The sequence below is a fragment of the Notamacropus eugenii genome, chromosome 3, assembly GCF_028372415.1.
Source record: "Notamacropus eugenii isolate mMacEug1 chromosome 3, mMacEug1.pri_v2, whole genome shotgun sequence".
Lineage (NCBI taxonomy): Eukaryota > Metazoa > Chordata > Mammalia > Diprotodontia > Macropodidae > Notamacropus > Notamacropus eugenii.
Window position 1 is genome coordinate 387,446,142 of NC_092874.1, and position 18,732 is coordinate 387,464,873.

Genomic DNA, 18,732 nt, shown 5'->3' on the forward strand with positions numbered 1-18,732 from the left:
GAAGTTAGAGCCTTGCATTACTAAGAGAGTCAAAAAACTGGACTCACATTTGGAGAAAAGGGAAAATCGCTTGCCTTCTTCTCCCCACCCCCAATCACTATGAGGACTCTGATGAAACCATCCTATTCCATTACCGGATAACTGCTAGAAAATTCTTCTTTATGTTAAATGAAATCGTATTCCCTGTAGCTTCTAGAATATCACCTCCCTCATTTTCAAGATAGCTCTTCACATCTATGAAGGCAGCCATCATAGAGTCATTGAATATCAGTCAGTCTTGTAAAGGCCCTTGGATAGGATAATCTAGAGGGGGAAGGTGAGTCATGTATTAAATAACTTTTTAGAAAGAAGTTCCTGGGTAATAGGAAGTAGAAGTATGGGACTAGACTCATTACAAAAATATTAGCAATGAAAGAAAATGTATGTGGGGGGTGGGGCAGAAATGTGATGAAAATGCCCTAGTGGAAGGAGAAGTATAACCCAAGCAGGGATCCACGGTCCTCACAGAAAAGCAGTGTAAAGGGGTGTTGGAGCCAAGTATGGGGCAAACCAGGGGCGCTAGCTTTCCCCTGGTTTGTCCCTTACATAGAGATACAGATCTATTTCCATGGGTGGTTTGTATATCCTATAAGTGTGCATTTGAATGTATGTTCTTTAACTGCTTTTCTTTTGTCTTTGCAACCCCACTGCCCATCCTAACTTTGGAGAACTATTTCTGGTTCCATAGTGGTATTGAGCTCACTTTCTCTTCCTAAGGGATATTCTGTATGTAATCCAACCAGGTTCGGTCCTGGGGGAGCCTGACTTTTTAATGAGAGAGAGGTTAGGCTCCCATTTCTCTCACTCTTCTGCTCATTAAACCCAACGCTGGCATCCCAGAAACAAATTATTTAAGGCTTACATGTAGAATTTCCCCAAAAGGTGGAGTGGAAAGGTACTCAGTGTACAATGTGAATCAGCTATGGGACAGGTATTTATTTCCTACACACAAAAGAAATGCCAAAACATAAACATGGCTAGTCTAACTACACACAGATTGATGCTTAAAACCATCTCATTGTAAAGTAGTTTGTGGGATTATTGATTAATAAGCATTTTACATTTCACCTTGGTTCTTGCCCAGTCTCCCTCAAAGTCCTTGTCTAGTGGCAAGGCAGTCAAGGGGCTTCAGCTCCTCCTCTTGCTAATGATTGACTTCTCTGATTCAGAACAACTTCCTGCCGCCAATCAGCCCCACTCATTAGTCTCAAGACCTTTGAACCTCTCCAATTTGAAAAGTTACCTCCAAAACCACCAATCTCCCTTGAAAATGATGTTCAGTAACCTACTTGAGAAAGGAAACAACAAAAAAAGCAGCCAATGCAAACTCATGTCCCTTAGAGGTGAGATGGAGAGGAAAAATCACAGACCATTCCCCTTACCCCCAATTTCCTTCTTGGGCAGACTCAGAGACAGAGCATACACTACCTGCCACACAGGCAGGTAGCAAGAAACTGATTTTGAAGCTCTCTCTTAACTTTCACAGCACCCTGACTCTCTGCTGCTGTCATGAAGGGGATGGGGAAGGACAGAGAGAACTGACAGATCACTTAAAGTTTCCTGTATCATGCCAAAGCACCAGGCCTTTCAGCACTGGGTCATCATAGGGCTGGGAGCAGCCTCTCCAGCACACCCAGATGCTGAATCACACAAGTGGACAGCAGGAAACAGACAGGGATCATCTACACATGCTCTGTACATGTCTGTACAACCCCACGTTATGTTAGCCCAGCACCTGGCACATAGTGCTTTCAAAGTACCTGCTGATTAAGACAGAGAGCAATATTGCTCTGTCATCGCTGATTTAGTGCTGATGTGTAAAAGATGTGGACCTTGAAGGGAAGGAACAAGTAAGTAGCTCAAGAGGGCCGTGGGCTTTGCATCTGAATCCATGTGCTTCTCAGCTCTGCCCCAGAAGCACATGCAGGGATGAGACACGTCTTGTGAGAAGAGACAAACACAGAGGAATCCTGGTCATCAGGTCTGGGTTAGAGCAAGCTGTGTCTCCATGTCACCACAGGGTCTGATTGAGGTTCCCATTTCAAACCTGGTTGGCGGTTAGACTTGAAAAACTTCTGTTGTTTTGGGGGTGCCACTGAAGCAGAACTCAACAGCTTTGCCCAAATATTTTGGCTTTCCCACCTCTCTGGGGAGAAGCCACCACTGCTGATGTGATGATCCATCCTAAAGCAGGGTTAACTCTTTGCATGGGAACATTGGCTCCCATGGTTTGCAAGAAGAATTTTTCAACTAGAGAGGTTCCATTTGGCTGGTTCTCTGTAGCCTGTATCTGTAACAACGAAGCAGAAAAAGAAAAGAGGAAAAAAAGGCTTATGTCTAAGAGCTGTGTCGCTTGCTGGCTGAGCCAACCCTGAGCATTCCCCAGGAGGCCCTATGTCTCCAGGCCATTCACCCATTTCTGGTGTTCTGCTGTCTGAGTACTCACACGTTCTCCAAGAGAGAAATAGACTTTACAACAAGTTAGAATTCTTAGAAGCAAAAATAGTATGTAAAATCTGTAAAATGAGGGGGTTGAATTCTCTAAGGACTCTTGTAAATCTAAATCCTAATAACTAATAAGGCTATCTTCATAATCTGATTCGGAAAGACCCTGTTATTTCTATGACCTCTCAGGGAGATCATTCCCTGCTATCAGCCTCACTGAAGTCATTTCAACTGAAATTTAAAAGTCAAAAAGATTTTCATCATGTCTCACCTAAGTCCCTCATCCTTCACTTTAAGTCCATTTTCTTCGGTGAGGAGGGGCTAGGCTCCCTTCTCACTCACCCTTCTACTCATTAAACCCAACACTGGCATCCTAGAAACAAATTATTTAAGGCTTACATAGGATTTCCCCAAAAGGTGGAACATACAAACATAAATTGGATATGGGACAGGTATTTATTTCCTACACACAAAAGAAATGCTAAAACATAAACAATTCTCAAAAGAACACATTGATGTTAAGACAAACTAAACAAGTGGCTGTTCTAACTACATACAGCTGGGAAATTGATTCTTAAAACCATCTCATTGTAAAGTAGTTTGCAGAGTTGTTGATTTATAATAAATTCTCTTCTTTCAGGGGATAATGTAAAATAGTGGAACTCTGCTACAATTGGGCCTCTACTTGGTCAGTTCTTTATGGACTCAAGGATACTAACTGTTACCTCTTTAGGCTTCTCTCCCATAGTCCTCTGACGTCCTCCCAGCTTTCATGGGATCTTTTGCAAGTTCCCTTCCAAATGGCCATGAGCAGATCGGGGTAGGAAATTCTGCTGGTTTGGAAAAAAGAACACTAGGAGCTTGTGAGTTTTTTTGTTTGTTCACTGTAGCTTCAGCCATTCCAAAAAGTAAATGGCCACAACTGTCATTTTTCTACTAAATATTTCCCTGCCCCCATTCTCAAACCCCTCCCTATCCCACTGCTTCTCTGTTCCCCCACCCCCATTCCCAACTCTCTGAGACTAAGTAAAGCACTTGGCTGCCATCAGCATCAGCAAATTGGGACTCTGAAAGGATAGAAACTTTATCCTTCTGTGGAGAAAAAACCAACAGCTCAGTGACTTGAGTTATTCACAGCTCTCCCCAGCATTCACTTGCCACGATTAACTTCAGATCCCACTCAGACCTACCTCTCCTGCACAGATAGATAAATAGGGTGGAACAAATAGGAAGGGTAGACCAATTCTACATTACCTGCCTCTCTTAAAAGGGCTGAGTGCTGACACACAGCTTTATCTGTAATGCAGGTCTCTGCCTTCCAAAACATAGATATAAGAGAAGGAAAGTCTTGAATAATTTACCAGTTTCCAGGGTCAAAAGGAAGACTTAGAATGTTGTCTTTCCTCTTGGGGACAGCTAATCCCAGCCCAGACCCTTGGAAGAGATGCAGTTGTCTACCTACATTTCTTTTCTCCAAAGAGAGTCAGTCAGGGATTTTGTGCTACCTCAGGCACCCCTCTTGTTTCTTTCCCTCCTCTCCTCACCCCGAGCATCCCCTGCCCATGCATAAAGAATCAGGGAACTATGTCTGATCTGACCACCAACTGAGCTGAATAACTGGACCACTTCAGGCCTAGCATGGGATGGGAGCTGCCCCTCGACACCCTCTGTGTTTTGTGGAGAGCCATGAGGATAAAAGGAGCGTGCCCACAGGGCACCGTTTACTTGTTCAGTCAGTCTGCAGTCTGGTACAGGTTACAAATGAAAAGAAGTTCCCAGATAGGTTCTGGCATATCGCAGGCAACAGACCAAAGGGCTGCCATGTGTTCTGTTCCTCCAGGGAATCTGTTGGAATCAGTCAGGGAAAGCATACTGGGATGGTCCATGGGGAAGACCCAATGCAGCTTCTACTGTCTTGTGCACACACTGTGTGTAGAACCCTATATTGGAATATTTGAGGAGGTCCAAAGAAATTTTTGAATTTGCTAATTTAATGGGGTAGATCCTATATAAGAGCAATTCAAAGGACTTTGCTTATTCTTACCTCTTTCAAAAAACTCATTCCTCTGCTTCTGTCCCGAATACCACTCAAATCTATGCCTCCTCTAATACAGATGCATGGGAGATGCTATGAAGGGGAAACCAGGCAGCCAAGACCACCAGGATCCACCAAGGTGCTACTCTTCAAAATCTTAAAGAACAGGGCTTCCACTGTCAGCCTTTCCCCACCCCTTCATCCTCCTAGTTGCAGGGTAAAAAGTAGCAGGATGTTACAGAAAGAGCACTGGGCTGGCTGTCAGGACATTTGTATCCTACTCCTAGTCCTACTATAAACTAGCTGTGTGATCTTCTCTTAGTCACTTCCAGTCATTGGGCCTCAGTTTCCTCATCTGTCAAATGAGAGGGATTGGACTCTATGACTTCTAAGGTCCCTTCCAGGGCTTACATTCTTTGATTCTACATTCTGGTCTTAGAATGTGAGATGCTATAAACTCTTCCTAGTCCCTCCCCCTGTGACAAGCCCATCTTCAGTGGTGTTATACTTTTTGCAATTAGACGTGACATTTACCAAAGGAGATAGTAAAGAGAATTAGTTCAGGATCCAAAAATCATGAAACTGGAAACATGCCAGTCCCTTGGAATCTCTGAGCTTGTCTAATCCACGCCTATCCCTAGCCTAGCCAACCATACCTTTTTGCTTTCTCCTCATCTGCTTATCCCTTCTGGGACGTTTCTACAACCATCTTGCACCAATTTATTCTGGTGTTAGCACTAGAAGGGGCTTCGGCGATTATCTTGTCCAATCCCCTCACTTTATAGAGAAGGCATCAGATCCCGTGAGGTGAATTAACTTATCCAAGGTGACATGGGGCAGTGACCATAGGATTGTAGCCTTACAGCTAGAAGGGACCTTAGTTTTGTAGATGTGGAAATAGATCCTCAGAGAGGCTAAGTGACTATTAAGTATCAGAGGTGAGACTTCAACTTGAGGTCTTCCTGACCTTAAGTCCAGCATTGTGTCAACTTTGCCATGGCAATGCCAAGACTAGAACGCAGGTTTCTCATATACTGTCAATCTGTTTATCTCCCAGCCTTCAAAATCTTTCTTAAAATCTTACCTCTAAGAAGCCTTCTCTGATTCATCAGATTCATTCACATTGTGTGTTTGCTGGGCAAGTTATTTGAATTTTCTTACCCTCACTTTCCTCACCTGTAAAATGGGGATAATAGTTTCAGAGTCATTGTGGGATGAAATGAGTTAATAATGTTAAGGGCTTTGCAAACCTTAAAGCAATATGTAAGTGTTAGCTATTATTATAATGATTCAGCAAGCATTTATTAAGTACCTATTGTGTACAAGTCAGAGTGCCAGTTATCACGAGTACAAAGATATACAAGACATAGACCTTGTCTGTGGAGCTTACAATTTAATAGGGAAGAAGACATATATTTAAATAGCCATTTATAGGACAAAATGAGAGATACTTAAGTAAAGAGCTATGAAAATTGAAAAAGCAAGAGAGATCACTGTCACCTGGAGGGGAGGGGAAGGCATCAGGGAAGGTTTCATGAAAGAGGAGATGTCTGAGTTGAGCCTTAAAGTAAGAAAGGACCTTCCAAAGACAGAAATAGGAGTCCATTGTAGATATGAAAGGAAAGCATGGACCAAGTCGCAGAGACAGGAGAGGCTAGGGCAAGAGTAGTTAGTTGGAATGAAATACAGAGTATGTAAAGCAGAGACATACAAAATAAAGCTAGACAATGTAATTTGAAACCAGATTGCGTTAGATGATGTCAGATCAGGAGCTGATACTTTATTTGGTGGTCAGAGAGGAGAACTGAAAGGGTTTGAGTTAAAGAAGGATATGATGAAGAATGGGGGGGGGGGGTAGAGGCAAAAGGAAGGGAATAAATTTGGAAGTAAATTTTTTAAAATGAATGTTAACAATAAAAATGAATTGGGGAAAAAAACATTCAAACATTTGGAAAAAATGATATGATGAAAGCAATATATTAGCAATATTGCTTGGGCTACAGTATGTATCAGAGTATAAAGGGTGGATCAGAGAGGGGATGGACCAGAGGCAAGAACATCTGTTAGGAAACAGAGGCAGTAGTCTTGTTGAGAAGAGATGAGGGCGTGAACAAGAACGGTGGCAATGGTGGCACAAAGGAGGGTGAAGATAGGAGACAGAACTTGGCATTTGATTAAATGAAGGGGAAGAAGCAAAGGTAATTCATTCCAGGGTCATGGCCCAGGTTTATGAGTGGAAAGAATGGTGGCACCCATAAAAACAGAGAAGCCAGGAAGGATGTGTTTTGGAGGGGAAATGATGAGGATGCTTTTAGATATGCTGAGGTAGAAGTGCTAAGAGGCCGTCCAGGTCAGGATGTCCAGCAGGCAGTTGGCACACAACTTTTTGGCATATCACTAGCCAACTTTGCCACCACTGCAAATCCCCTCCTCCACTCCCCAGGGTCATGTTTCAGGTAGCTGTACTCCTCTACATAGCCAGTTTAATGTGTAAAAGCTCCACTTAAGGCATGTCTAATACCCTACAAAGTGGAGGGCAGAAGGAATACTTGAATCAAAGGACAATGAGGGAAAAAGTAGAAAAATTCAATTCCATTTCAGTTCTACAAACAGTAGATGTTTATTACTAAAGAGAAGTAGGAAAACACTGGAAAGTAACCTAAGGTTTGGGTCCAAGGTCAGAGAAAGATTGGGACAATTAAATAGGAGGAAGCCATTGCTGGTGGGAGACCTTCTCTTCTCATCTCACCTTCATATGCAAATAGGAAGAAATGTGGAAAGCTGGCTAAGAGACATTTCAGAAAAGAGATTATTCTGTAAATCTGGAGGAGACTTCGAGGTGAGGGGAGATAAGGGAATCTTCCTTCTCCATTCCTTGGCTTCTTCAAGGTTGGCATTGGTGATTGTTGTTCTGTCATGCCCATAGCCCCATTTGTGGTTTTTTTGGCAAAGATACTAGGGCGGTTTTCCATTTCCTTCTCCAGTTCATTTTGTAAATGAGGAAACAGGCTAACAGAGTTAGGTGACTTGCCCAGGGTCACACAGTTAGGACGCATCGGAGGTCAGATTTCTTCCTGACTCCAGGCCTAGCGCGTCATCTGTTGCCTCACCTGTCTGCCTGGAGTTTGACCTAGGGAGAGGTAAAGTGGGTCCCCAGGGGATCAGACTAGAAGTGTTGAGACCCAGATCAAATAATCAAATACTCTTCACAATAATGGGAAGCTCTGTAATGGCCTACAGCTCCTTCTATGCACAGCTCTCTCTCTCTCCCCCTATCTCTTGCATGGATATGCAAATATACACATATATGTTCAGCAATGCTGCTTTCTCCCAAGGACCAAGGGCCCTTCCATCTAACTTCTACATGTGTTTTCTCCCCCATTAGAAGATGAGCTTCTTGCAGACAGGGACTGACTTTTCTATTTGTCTCATTATTGCTTCACACACTGCTTTGAACATAGGCAGTACTTAATAAATACTTATTCATTCAATATTTATTAAATGTGTCACACCTAAGGTGATGTAATAAATGTTGGGGGCAGAGGAAGGAGAATGATGTGAATGAAATAAATTTCCTTCCCTCAGAGAGCTCACGGTCTCGTATATAAGCTAAGCCATAAATTTAACCTATTTCAATTCATTAAAATTAAACTGCCCGCAAGGTTTACCATACTGCTAAGTAGTGAGGAAACAAAGGAAAAAATGCCAGTTTTTACCCTCAAAGAATCTCCAGTCTAGTAGCTAGGGAGAACACAAGAGAATTGCAAACAAAATGCTATTAGGTCATTGGAGAAAGAAGTTTTGATGCAGGAGATTAAGTATTTGAGCCAATAATTAAAGGTTGGGTAAGAATTGGGTAGACTGAACCGAGAAGCTTATTCCTAAACATCTATTTTAGTGAGTTACTAATCTGGGAATTCATTATCATTCCACACTCCACTAAGAGTCTCCTGGACTCCCCAACAGTCTCCAGACTTTCTGACCAAATTCCATTTATTGAGGGCCCTCTAGAGAGTGACTTCTGTACAAGGTCACTGTGCCACCTTGTGGTCGGGCCAGGAAACTACAGTCCTGTCCCATCCCGTCTCTCCCCGTTCCCACCCCCGCCCCCATGTCCTGAAGTCCTGGGGATTTCAGGTACCCTGTTCCTCACCCCATCCTTCTCCATATCCACAAAAAAAGTCTCCCAGAGCCGTAAAGCATAAAGATGCAGGCTGAGTTGATCGTCTGGTCTTCTGTTTGTATACACTCATATAATATGCATAAGCAGAAATTTTAGGGCCTCACCTAAGATCTTCTTTGCTTACTTACTTGATGAATCCAGATTTGCATGCTTACTCTGTGTGACCTTGAACAAGTCATTTCTTTTCATTGATCTCTGTAAAATGGAGCTATGATGTTGAAGCACTACCAGTTTTACGAGGTGATTGTAAGCAGAGTGCTATGGACACGTGATCATCACCATTGCTGGCATGTTCCCTGTTCCCCTGCTGTACCTTTAGCATATTCCTTCTTACCCCAGACTTGACTCAGTCACCACATCTTTGGAATCCAGTGGGCAAAGCACCCTCAAAGTGAGCCAGCATTTAGTGAGTGCCCACTCTGCAGTGTAGCAGGAAGATCACTAGATGTAGAGCCAGGACACCCGGGGGCTCACACTGTGCTTTGAGAATGTCCCGTCCCCTCTCTGAGGCTCGACTTTCTCATCTGTGATGACCTCTAAGGACCCTTCCAACTCTGAATCCTATTAGGGGTAAGGTGCTGTGCTAGACATGTGAATCATAAAGTTGGATTACGATGAGACCTGACAGGACACGTGGTTGAACCTCTTCATGTCACACTTGAGGACACTGAGGCCCAGAGAGATCTGCCTATGGTCCCAGAGATCTATTACATTGTATCACATGCAGTAAGGGGAAAAGCAAGGAAGTATAGACAAGAGCATAGGACCTGGGTTCAAAGTCTGCCTCTGCTGCATACTGTCCATGTAACCATGGACAAGTGTTCAGAACCTCAGAATGCCAGTTTCCTGGTCTGTAAAATAAGGAATTGACCTAGGTCAAGGGTAGGGAATCAGCAGCCTTGAGGCCACATGTGGCCTTCTAGGTCCTTAGGTGCGGCTTTTTGACTGACTCCAAGTTTTCTAGAACAAATCCTTTTGTTAAGGGGATTTGTTCTGTGGAGTTTAGATTCAGTCCGAGGGTCTTACTTGAGGACCTAGAGGGCCACATATGGCCCCAAGGCCACAGGTTCCCCACCCCTGATCTAGGTGATCGGCAGGGTCCACTCCAATTCTAAATCTCTCATCCTATGGTTCCTCTCAAGAAACTTTCAGTCATACTTCAGTCAGAAGATGATTAGAGCATATTAAGAAGAAAGGACGGGAAGCCTTTCACTGTGAGCCCTAAAAACACAGTCTGCCTGTAATTGTGAGTCTTCCCTGACAATAGACTGAAACAGGTATAAAGATGGAAGAAAGAATAATGAAGAGAAAAAGACAGGACTTGCAAATGAAACAGCTCAATCCTGTCCTATTTAAACAATTTATTAATAATGAAAAATGGGCAGAGGACAGCAAAAGTGACATCAAAACCAATTAAAATAATTGTGTACAAAAGTTTAATCAGTGAAAGTGTAACTGTTATAACAAGGTGACCAAAAGACTAAAAAACTATTGTGAACAAATGTCTGGCATCCTTGCCTACCAGAGAGAGGGTAACCAAAAGCAATGACAGTTTTAAAATTTTTTGTGAAGTTTTATGAAGAAAGGTAATGGAAGATTTTGAGAAATTTTTCCTCATAAAACAGAGAGAAGTAGAAGTCAAGCTAATTTAAAGGAAATTTAGCAAGATATACAATTAGGTAATCATCCTTAGGGCATTTAAGGATAAAAACTGAAAGAGGTCCACAGACAAGAAAAAAGTAGAAAAGATCTGCAAATATTTTTGTAACAGTTTCCACTATCAAGGATAGTAGAGCTACCATACTTGGACTCTGAAATCACAGTCACCACTGTATTTATAGAAGTGGTAAAAACAGGACCAAGGAAAATTAGAATGGAGGAAACACCTGAATTAGATCACATGATATAAAGGAGATTTATACTGGAGGTGGCAGAGTTGTAAGCAGATTGAGGGATCAATTCACAAGGCGTCTGAAGGAAAGAAATATATCAAAGGTATAGGGGAAAATACACTGTGTTAATACCACAAAAAAAGGCCACTACTAGAACAACACTATACAAAAATTTCATGAGCAGCATCTACATCCATACTAAGCCATCCTAATGAGGATGAAAAATAAACAAAAAAAGACTTTTGCAAGCAATGTACCATTTTGCAAATTGATTAAAAGACTCAGAGAATACAAGATTGTACTATGCTTATTGATTGCTTATTGCTAAAAAAAAAATTTTATTAGAGCAAAATGTTATCTTGAAGGACCCCTTCCAGCAAAGTATCTCACTTTCATATACCAAAACTATTCAGTATTCCTTGAAAAAAATATAACTGAGGTAACCTTGTTCAATGATGCTCTCTCTGATCACAAATATCAGAGGAGACATAAGTCAGAGAGACACGTTTCCTAAATATATTCACCACTGTGATGGAAAAAATTCGACATACAGTCTAAGTTAAAGAGGGATTCTCTATGGAAGATGAGATCCCCTAGATACTCATCTTTGCAGATGGCGTTATTCTAGTTGCATCAAGTTTTGGAACATTTCAAAGTCTCCTAGAACAAATCTGTAACCACTCAAAAGAATTTGTCCTAACCATCTACATAGGAAAGACCAAGTGGATAAAAATATCTGTAGCCCAGATTATGACATGAAGTTGGATTGGCAGCCTACATGTCCATATGATTGTATATCTATGTGACCATATGGAATAGACAATACAAGTGGTCAATGAGTTGGACCCAGAATTTACTAGGAGAGTGAACCAGGTAGGGAAATTGCCCAATTCCTTTAGTGACCCCAAACTTTTAAGATATTTTACCAGGAGTGTCATATGACTGTGAGATGTGGAACAAAAAGTTTGGAAAGAATTAAAAAATGAGTGTCCCACATAGAGCACAGAAGAGACGTCTGGTGGGTGTGCGCAAGCCCTTATGTGACAGATGAGTAATTTCAGAGAATGAGAGTAAAAGATGTCATAAGGGAAAAAGAAAATGAACTTGTCACATGTCCCGACTGACAGCCCCGAGTGCTCTGTGTTGGCTGAACCACTGGGGAGGGGCTTGCAAGAAGGCTTGCACTGGAGTGGGGCTGCAATCAGCACTGTGGGAGGGAACATCCACTCTGATGAAGTGTAAGGCCTACTGTCCGAACTGAATCAAGCAGCTGCTCGAATGCATGAAACAGACAAGGAAGAGAAGGGCATGTTTTGAGTACCATAGTATCTGAAGGAAAGAAGTGAAATAAGTCTAGAAAGGTAAATGTGGGTTAGATAGCGGAGATCCTGGAATGCCAGGCTAAGGAGTTTGGGCTTTATCCAGGGAGGAGGCCCCAGGGGAGGGGGAGGGGTGAAAGTTTGATTGGGCTTCATGCCTATGAAAGAGAAGAAAATATTGGGGTTTTCTTATGTCTCAGGACATAAATGCTCACGCAATGGGAGAGCTATGGAGCTAATCCTCTTCTGGCTCAGATCTGCATTTAGGCTTCCGAGAACATCCTGGGGCATCCTGGGATGCAGCTGTCTTCATTCAGATCTGCAGCGTTACTAGCAGTCCTAGGTTTTATCAATGAAGTGAATATTGAGTGTGGGGCAGAGGAAAACTGAGAGGCCTAGGAGTCAGGAATCCTGAAGTCTGGTGCTGGCTCAGCCGCCAACCACAGCTGTGTGACTCTGCGCAAGAAACTTTCCCATCACAGGCCCCAGCTTCCTTTGCTGACGAGTGAAGAGGCCAGGCAAGGTGATCCCCCAAGGTCCCTTCCAGTGCCAACCATCTATGAATTGAAATGAATTTCATTTCCTTTGGCTGAGCCCAGTTCCCAGGAAAGCAACCTCCTCGGAGCAGCCCAAATTTGTGTTTCTTGCCTGGATTGGCACCTGTTAATGTTTTAGCCCCTGGAAACTGCATTTTCCCTTCTTGAGGCAGTTTAGACACCCTTCCTGCCACCAGGCAACTCATTACACAGGCAAGGTTCACCCAGGGGGGGACTGTTTAGAGATCCTGGAATCGCAGAAGTTTAATAATAATGGTCCAGTTAGGCTCCACGTTGCACACCTGCTTGGCAGTGGTTAACACTACTTTGATTAGGCTGTGATCTACACAAATGATGACTCCATGGTGAGGAAAGGCAATGTTCCATCACAACAGAGAGGAAAGAAAGACATTACCTGCATACTAACATATCTCTCATCTCCCCTCTCTCCTCCCTTCTGCACCAATCCCTCTATTTGTTCATATTTCCTTATCCTTTCCTTCCCCTCCTCTCTCTGCCCTTTCCCCCCTCACCTCTTCTCCATCCTCTCTCCACTTGTCCTACCTCTTTTTTTCTGTTTCTTCACCTGTTCTCCTTCTCTCTTCCCTGTATCTTATCTCTCCTTTTCATCCCTTCTCTCCTCCGCCTTTTCCCTCCTCACCTCCCTACTACTTGCGCAAACTCTATCTCATCTCTTTCCATTTTCTCTTCTTCTATCTTCTCTCTTTACTTCTTCCTATTTTTTGTCCATGCCCTCTCCCATCTCACTTTTCTTCCAACCTTCCCTTCCCTCTCCTCCCCTTTCTTTTCTTGCTTTTTCTTCCTCTCTTTTCTGATTTCCCTACAGGCCTCTAACCCCTCAAGAACCAAGATGCAACTTCTGGAGACAGAGTTCTCGCACACTGTCCGTGAGCTCATCGACCTCCATCTGCTGCAGCAGGACAGCATCCCCGTGTTCCTCAGCTCAGTGACTCTTGACCTCTTCAGCCGCCAGACCATCACCTAAGCCGGTCTGCCCTGTTGGAACCCCAGTGCCTTAAGCCACCCAGAAGCCACAAGAGCGTTAGCCTGCTGCCCCCTGCCTCCCCTCTCCCTTGTAACCCCACCAAAGGCTTAAAATATCCCCCTTTTTCAAAGTGAATTTAAGAGGATGAGGATAGAGTGAGTGACCTTGCTTTTTCAGATGCCATTTGTCTCACCCCCCCCACTGATGTCCCAAATATCCTTGCCTGTCCGGCTTGACCTAATCCTGTCACCCTCATTTATATATATAGATACACACACACACACACACACACACACACACACACACACACACACACACACACACACACACACACACACACACACACACACACACACACACACACACACACACACACACACACACACACACACACACACACACACACACACACACACACACACACCCATCTGTCGCTTCCCCAGATATGACTGCAGAACAGTGCATGCAGCTCTCTCTAGGGCCTTCTCTCTTCTTCCGTCCTCTTTCCTAGGTTATTTCCTTGGCCCCAACAGATGGCAATCGCCCTAGAAGCTAATCGATGGCATCTGTGAGCCCATTCCTCAGGGAACACCCCATTCGGGGCAATAGAACAAGCACACCAGCAGTCCCCCTCAGAGGTTAAGCTACCTTTGGGAGCAGATCCACCACCAGGAAGCTGACCTCAGGGGCCTTTATTTCATGCTCCTCAATGAGGAGACACCTCAGCCATACCCAGTAAGTGATTGCCTTACATTCTAGTGATTTCCTTTGGCTAGCCAGGTCCTCTGCTCTCATCTCAGTGTGCCTTATAGATGAAGCCTACATCTCACTTGAGGTTTCACTCTGGCCTTCAGGTCAGACTCTTGGATAGAAGAGAGTCCATAGGACCCTGTGGACTTGTCCCCTCTGCCTTTATGTACCCCCTCCCACAATCCACCTCCTCTTCCCCTACCCCCCACTCTGGTATGATGAAGCATTTGTTTGTCACTGAATATCAATAAAGTTTTCTTCCACCCCCTACAGCTCCCATGCTGTTCAGGTGCATGTGTGTGTTCATCTTGGGTTTCTGCTTCATCTCAGTCCCTAGGCAGTATATAGCAGCTAGTGGGAAGCCTAGGGAGAGGGACTTGGGGAGGGAAGGGTAGTTGCTCTAACTAATTGAAACTCAACCAAGGTAAGTGCATTTGGGGGTGAATGGATTCTGAATGGCACATGAAGACAGTCCTACCCAGAGCACAGCTTCACTCAAAGCAGACCACCCAACTAAGATTCTCAGGGGAGTTGCTCCTGATGCCTGCCAAGGATGACGAGGTGAGGCACTGGTGAATTGAATCCTATAAAAAGGGAAATATTCCCCCACCAAGGAGGAAGTGCCTCCCTATGTCAGCACTCTCAAGAAAAAGTCCATTTCTTTCCTGTGCTAGCTATGACTCCAGAGAGCAGTCACAACCATATGATGGGTCTAGCACAGTCCACAGGTTTCTCACTTGCACAGACACAATGCCTTCTGTCATCACACCAGGATTGTTTTTTAATCTAGCTGCTTCCTTATAACCCATATTTCATTGTGACGTGAGGAGAACTCACAGCTCTTCTGTCCTCAGCAGAATTGGAGGGGGGTAGTGCCAGCTCACACTGGGATCCACTTTCTGCCTAAGCTTGATCCTTTCTCTCCCCCCATCCCTCCCTGAGAGTCATTAAAAAAAATCAGCCCGGGGGAACCATGTCTTTTTCTCTGAACCCAAGGCCAGGACTTAAGCAAGGATGAAATAGCAATGTGGAACCACCCCCATCCATGCATCTAAATTGGGTTGTTTTTGAATTAGGGTTGGCAATCTCCATGCAGTAGATCAGAAGAATCTCCATGATGGCAGGCTACTGCTACTCCCTCCCGTTATTTTCCCCAGGGTCTACTCACTGCTGCTCCTTTTCCAAAACATCCATTCCTACCATGGGTTATTTTGCAATTTCCTCATTGCTCCCCAGGGCTAGTCTCACCCTAGAGTTAAAGGCTGTAGATCTCATTTTGGTTGTGTACAACAGAGTCAGATGGCAGGACAAGGGTGCACTCTCAGGAGGCTCATAGCCCTACTGTAAACTAGAGGGGTTTGAATGGAGGGGCAGTTCTGGTTAACCCAAACCCCCAGCCCTTGGCTAATAAAGGATGGAGTTTCCTAGGAAATAGAGCCAGCAAGAAAGGAAAGTTAGCTTTGCCATTTACAGAAGTCCAAGCAAAAGATGGATCACCTGGCATTTGATGCCAGAGGAACATTGCCTGATTCATATGCACAGTGTGGCACTCTGGGCCGCCATCGTCAGTCATGGAGAAAATGAGTCGTAACGTCAGCCACACGATTTCTTCGCCAGCACAATAACGAGGCAGAGACAAGAGTTCTGTCTCCTAGCTCCTCACAAGAGAGCTCAAGTAATTAATTAATATGTTTACCATAAGCCAGGATGGGGGGTGGGGGGAGAAGGATATACAGCTACTGGGAGCAGACAAGAGATGAATACCAAAATATTTACTTGTCAAATGGTCTCTCCAGAGCACTTAGGGAAGAAACAGCCTCTGGGAGCACTGCAGATCTATGGGGGAATAGTTGACTAAGAGGGAGACATTTGGAAAAAGAATTCAGTCATGGCTGTGTGGATGTTCAGAGAGTTTGGAATGCCTGAGCTGACCAGGCCCCACCTTTTCTCTTCTCATGAATGCTCACTGAACAGCTTTTGGCAGAGTATTATGGGCCTTTTGCTTCTGCCACTCAGGGCAGTAAACATGGCATCCTGCCCAAGTTCTCTATCATGTAGATCTAAACTTGGAATCTCCAACTCAGACTTCAAATCACTTCAACCTTATTAGGAAATTGAGTAGATGTCTTTTCCTTTTGTCCAAATAAGCCTCTTGCTGCACTCGCCGTCTTTGTCCTCTTCTCAGTTGAGTTAGAGAACCATTGGCTACCACTCTCCAAACAGCAATCGTGAAAGCAACATTCTTTCCTGAGTACTGCTTAAAGCCCCACAGCTATTCATATCATGTTTGCCTCTCTGGCGAACTCCTCGTTGTTTGATTGGACAAGGTAAGTGGAGGATGAGCACTGAAGAGGATGGTCTGAATCACAAGGCAAGGCTGCTTTTTCCAGTCTTCAACTCTGGTTAGGTGACCTCCACTTCTAGGATTCAGATGCTACGGAGAAAATCCCAGATGCATAATCCATCATTTCTGTTGTTAAAGCTTCCCTCCACTAGCTTGGATAATGGATAGTTGTTGGTAGATAAAGAAGCAGGCCGTGGGGACCCACAGGTGACAGAATATAATGGACAAGTATGATAGAAGCATGGTGATGGGCTGGATGATTGCTCAAGATACCTCACAAACCTATAATTCTGACATTGCTTGATTCTGACAGCATATGCAATTGATTTTTTTTTAATCTCATGATTAGTATGTAACTAGTATTTACGGAAACTGCTACATTCAGCGCAACCCCATTTTTCCCATTTTTTTTATACCGTATCCCATTGAAATATGTCGAAATTGACCAAAGACGCGCCTCTTGGAAAATATGCTGGCTACCATTTTGTTTCAGGAGAACAGACTGAACCCTATTCCAATTGAAGCAATGTCTTGATTCCCTTTTAGGAGGGGGCCAGATTTTTATCCGAATCATTTTTGGAAAGATCCATAGGCACCCCGATGAATGCAAGAGCTAAACAATCAGCTTGGAACCAGAACCTTCCTTCTGTCTGTTAGTAATTGTTAGCAATGATAAATCTGCTGAATTCTCAACAGATGTGCAAATTCAAAACAGCTGTGCAAAGTAGTCAAGATAAGACACCTACTACACTCTGCTCCACGGATTAATTTCACTATGTAGCCAGCAAAGATATTTATGGTCATTTGAAGAATTTTTCTTATTCTTGAGACAAGTATTCGATTCATTCAGCAAGCATTTATTACCTACTCTGTTCCAGGTACATTTTCAGGTAGTGGTAATACAGAGACCTCCCAAAACAGCCCCTCCCCTCAAGGAGGTAGTGGGGGAGAGCAACATATACACAGTACAAAATGTATTCAGAATATAAAGCGATGCTACCTGTTATTTCCTAATGACATTCAGTCTCATTTGTGTTTTTCGCACAAGCCTGGAGTGCTCTCCCTCTCCTCTTATGATAAGACTTAAAGCTAGCTTGAAAGAAACTTATAGAACATCATGTCTAACCTTTCAGTGTTTTACAGGTAAGGAAAACGAGTCATAGCATGGTTAAGTGACATTTCAGGGTCAAATATCCTAGGGTTTGAATCTGGGTCTTCCTGATTTCAGGGTCAGCACATTATACCTAGCTTCATTCAAGGTGCAGCTCAAGGGAGGCCTCCCTTTCTCCATCTCCCTACTTGATTACTGCACACACACACACACACACACACACACACACACACGCACACACACACACACACACACACACAGAATTATTCTGTAGTACATTTACTTACCTGAGAACATAGTTTCCTTTCTCTCATCATCCAATAGAATGTAAGCACTTAGAAAGCAGTGGAAGTGTTTCTGTCTTTATCTCCCCTTGGGCTCTTCTGTCCACTCCTAAGGCATGACTAGGGCCCCCAGCCACACTGTCCAACAAATGATCTTGCTTCCTGCAGTGGCTGCAAACTACAGCAGTCCTCTCGGCCCTGGAACTCTCTGCTCTCCTGCAGGTGCCCACAGCTAGCAGGGTCCCCGCCCCTCTGTTACTGCACTCACCAGGTGTGTACTAGCTACTTCTCCCCAAGCCCAGCCCAGCTGTGCTTAGCATCACTCAGCAGTGGAAGGTCTCCTACTCTCTGTCATCAGAGCCTTTACTCAAAGAGATGAAAGTTTCTGAGGCTGAGGCTACCTCCCAACTCAGCTGCACCCAGGGCTTGTTTGCGGATTCTAAAGAGTTGAATTGGAGGTGTTTGCACTTCACTCAGGCCAGCCTTGGCCCCAGAGGTAGGGTCTTTCCCTGGGGACTTCTCAAGTTCTCTCAGGAGGATTGCTGCTTTATCCTGACTATTGTTTATTTCCTCTGCTCTACTTTCCCTCTGAGGTGATGCTCTGCCTTTTTTGTAGAGGAAATTTGGAGAGCCAAAAGTTTTCTGACTTACTCCACCATCTTTCCCAGAATTCTCTCAAAGGGAGCTCCTCTAAAGCTAGATGGATTTCTAATTGGTAGTACTTCAGGCAGCGTAATCATGTGAAATGAAAACTGCAGAGAATGTGTAGTATTTGGGGGTGGGGATCC

At 44.0% G+C, this 18,732-nt stretch overlaps 1 protein-coding gene and 1 long non-coding RNA gene across 3 annotated transcripts in view; one reads left to right on the plus strand and one right to left on the minus strand.

Annotated features, from left to right (window-relative positions):
• The window catches only part of MAD1L1 (mitotic arrest deficient 1 like 1), an 852,423-nt gene extending 837,946 nt beyond the window's left edge, over window positions 1–14,477 (plus strand). Inside the window, exon 18 of the mRNA XM_072597719.1 lies at window positions 13,297–14,477. Within this exon, the coding sequence (XP_072453820.1) occupies window positions 13,297–13,455 (159 nt within the window). The 3' untranslated portion in view covers window positions 13,456–14,477. The remainder of the gene's footprint in view (window positions 1–13,296) is intronic.
• Window positions 956–18,161, minus strand: LOC140497140 (uncharacterized). Of its 2 annotated transcripts, none has more exons than XR_011964544.1 (4): window positions 17,948–18,161; window positions 5,604–5,695; window positions 3,210–3,314; window positions 956–2,329 (listed from the first exon to the last, which is right to left on the minus strand). It is a non-coding gene; the product is annotated as an uncharacterized lncRNA (long non-coding RNA). The 2 variants fall into 2 exon arrangements; XR_011964543.1 differs by having other exon boundaries at window positions 3,210–3,317; window positions 17,948–18,138.
• Between the last annotated feature and the right edge of the window lie 571 nt (window positions 18,162–18,732).